At 35.5% G+C, this 2,616-nt stretch overlaps 1 protein-coding gene across 1 annotated transcript; it reads left to right on the top strand.

Annotated features, from left to right (window-relative positions):
- Window positions 1–695: 695 nt before the first annotated feature.
- On the top strand, window positions 696–1,616 carry LOC118755402 (the record flags this gene model as incomplete). The annotated part of the gene is made up of 4 exons (XM_036490240.1): window positions 696–963; window positions 1,029–1,133; window positions 1,191–1,403; window positions 1,460–1,616. Coding segments are annotated over exons 2-4 (463 nt in total), but the record flags the coding sequence as incomplete, so codon positions are not given.
- Between the last annotated feature and the right edge of the window lie 1,000 nt (window positions 1,617–2,616).

The raw sequence follows: 2,616 nt of genomic DNA on the forward strand, positions 1-2,616 counted from the left end.
AAAATTATAAATAAACCCAATCAAATTCTGCAACAGATATTTCTTAGGCTTGAAGAAAGACAGGGACTTGAATCAGTTTCGAGAAATGCTTCGAAAATAGGGTCCTTTAGTATTTCCCATAAAAAAGGAAAAGACAGCTTTGGTTTCACTATGAAGACAGGACCCATCAAAGTAGTGGACCAAGTGAGCCCCGAGAATTTTGTATGCAAAGTTTTCCAAAATACGGAAAACTACTTCGAGCAACCTCTGCAGTCGTTTAGTGGTTTAGGTATAGTTGTTGCTGGAGAATTGAGTAGTGAAACCACAGTAGTTCCGGTTACAGATATGGAATTCAAATATTTTTCCATACCTATAGGCAACAAGTTTAATCTTATTCCCCTTCTTCACCATCTATTTCATGAGTTTGCACACTAATCTAAGCATTGCATTTAAATTAATCTTGAAAATAAATAAAAATAATAAAAATAAAAGCAATAATATCAATAAATATAATAATAAAACTACTACTAATAATAATAATAATAAAAAAAATAATAATAATACTCTTAAATATTAACAAAAATATTAATAATAAAAATGACAACAAAATAATAATAAAAATAAGTATAATAACAATATTAATAACAATTCTTGATTTTTTAATACATGGATATATCCGGCAATATTTTTGAAGAGTCATTCGATAGCCAAGAAAACAGTAAGCAAATAAATTAATAAACAAAAACATATATATCAGTTTAGTTTTCTTTTTAGCAATTTTGCCAAAAAAATCGTATGACGCTTTAAGTGATCCGCTTCCGGAGACATCGGCATCATCTCAAAATGGTACGCAAAAAACGAATTTCGCCTATAGTAATTAATTATTTATTTGATATTTTCGTTTAAGATATTCTGAAAGCTTTGAGGGAAGTCCTGAATGGGCAAAAGGAGTCCAACGCACGGCTGGCAAAGTTAGAGGAAAATGTAATTTGCGTTTCTGTTTTTGATAAATGTATTTTCTCATTGTAAAAATACTTCTCATACTTAAGCAAACGACTGTAATGCAAAATCAAGCCATTCTTAGCCAGGGATTGGCTAGTATTGTAGCCAACCAAGAGGAGATAGCTAAGGAGCTAGAGAAAATAAATATAAGTGTAAGAATGTGGTAATTTTACTCCTACACGTTTATTAATGTAAAACATTTTCACCAGATCGAAAAGAACCCGGAGGCGATGGCTCAGACGAAGGCGCTAAGAGAGTGTAAGGTGGCGGTTAGAAAAATTGAGATGTCCGTTTGCCGCCTGACGGGAGAGTTGGAGGACACGTTCATGAACGAGGTCACCAGCATGCTCCCATTAGCAACTACCACTGGGGTGCTGAATGTGGAAGAAAGGCTTCAAGTTCAAGAGTTTGCCCAAGCAATGGTAACACTCATTATTGTAATATTATACCCATATAAATTTATTTTCTTTTTTTATAGACTTCATATTTGAACAAAATGAAGGGGACATCAGAAGATGTCGGCCCTGTCATTCGCGGCATCTTCACGGATGACCTGCTTCACAATTACAATTGGGACGGGACATGGGAGAAACAGGCCCTTAATAAACTTAATTTTATTAATAATATTCTGCGAGGTACTTTCTTTAATCTACCAAAGAAAAGCTATTGTTATAAGATATCTTTTTGCATTTCATTTCAGATGTATTCCAGAAACAAGGGGCCCTCAACTTCGAAAGAAGTGTGCGAAAGGCGGTAGAACTGAGCCAACATCGCGTTCAACAAAAAAAATATTTAAAAAAACAAACAACAAAACAAAATTAACTAAATTAATTAAAAATTAACAAAAATTAACATATGTAATAAATGTGAAGTGAAAATTAATGTATGTATTAAATTTTTTTTAATATTCGGATCAACTGTGATGGGTATGTGCATCAAGCATGATTGCTCACCTGTGATAGGCTTGCACATCAAATATGATTTATCAGCCATGATGGGTTTATACATCAGGTGTGATCGGTCAACAGCTCACAGCTCCGTACAGCTCACTTCACCTCGCCTAGCACGCTCGCGTGCTCGCAGTTTGACCGCGACGTCGACTGCGAGCACCTCCGCTGTGCATCCCTACTGTAGTGGAATTCTGACAATGGCTACGCTAAATTTCCGTCGCTAAAATTCTCTAAAAAGCCGTGGGGTCTAAAAGTACGCAATATGGAACCGTCCGTCGTCCGGCACGAAGCGCCAATCGCGACTGTGTAAGCCAATGTTTAATATTCTGACAGCGGCATAATTTCCCGAGAATACTAAAAGTGCAACATCAAATAATTCGAATTACCATATTCGAAGCAATCGAGCCATAACCGCGAAAGAGACGTAAGCTCCAAATGTTTTTGTTTGGCGTTTTTTAATAAAAAATCCATAATTTTTCCAAACAACAAGGCAAACAAACACTCCAAAAAAGTAGCTCAAAGTGGACCACCCATTCTTGAGTTATATTTGATGTAAATAAGCTGGTTTAAATTAAACTACCACTATGCACTGTTATGCCAACCTTTTTGCGGAATTCAGCTACCATTTTAGGAAGTATGATTGAATTCTTCCCCTTTTTCCTGCTTTTAAAAACCATCCCTGTCG

This window comes from Rhagoletis pomonella, unplaced genomic scaffold (genome assembly GCF_013731165.1).
Source record: "Rhagoletis pomonella isolate Grant_MI unplaced genomic scaffold, Rhpom_1.0 Rhpom_scaffold_06164, whole genome shotgun sequence".
Taxonomy (NCBI): domain Eukaryota; kingdom Metazoa; phylum Arthropoda; class Insecta; order Diptera; family Tephritidae; genus Rhagoletis; species Rhagoletis pomonella.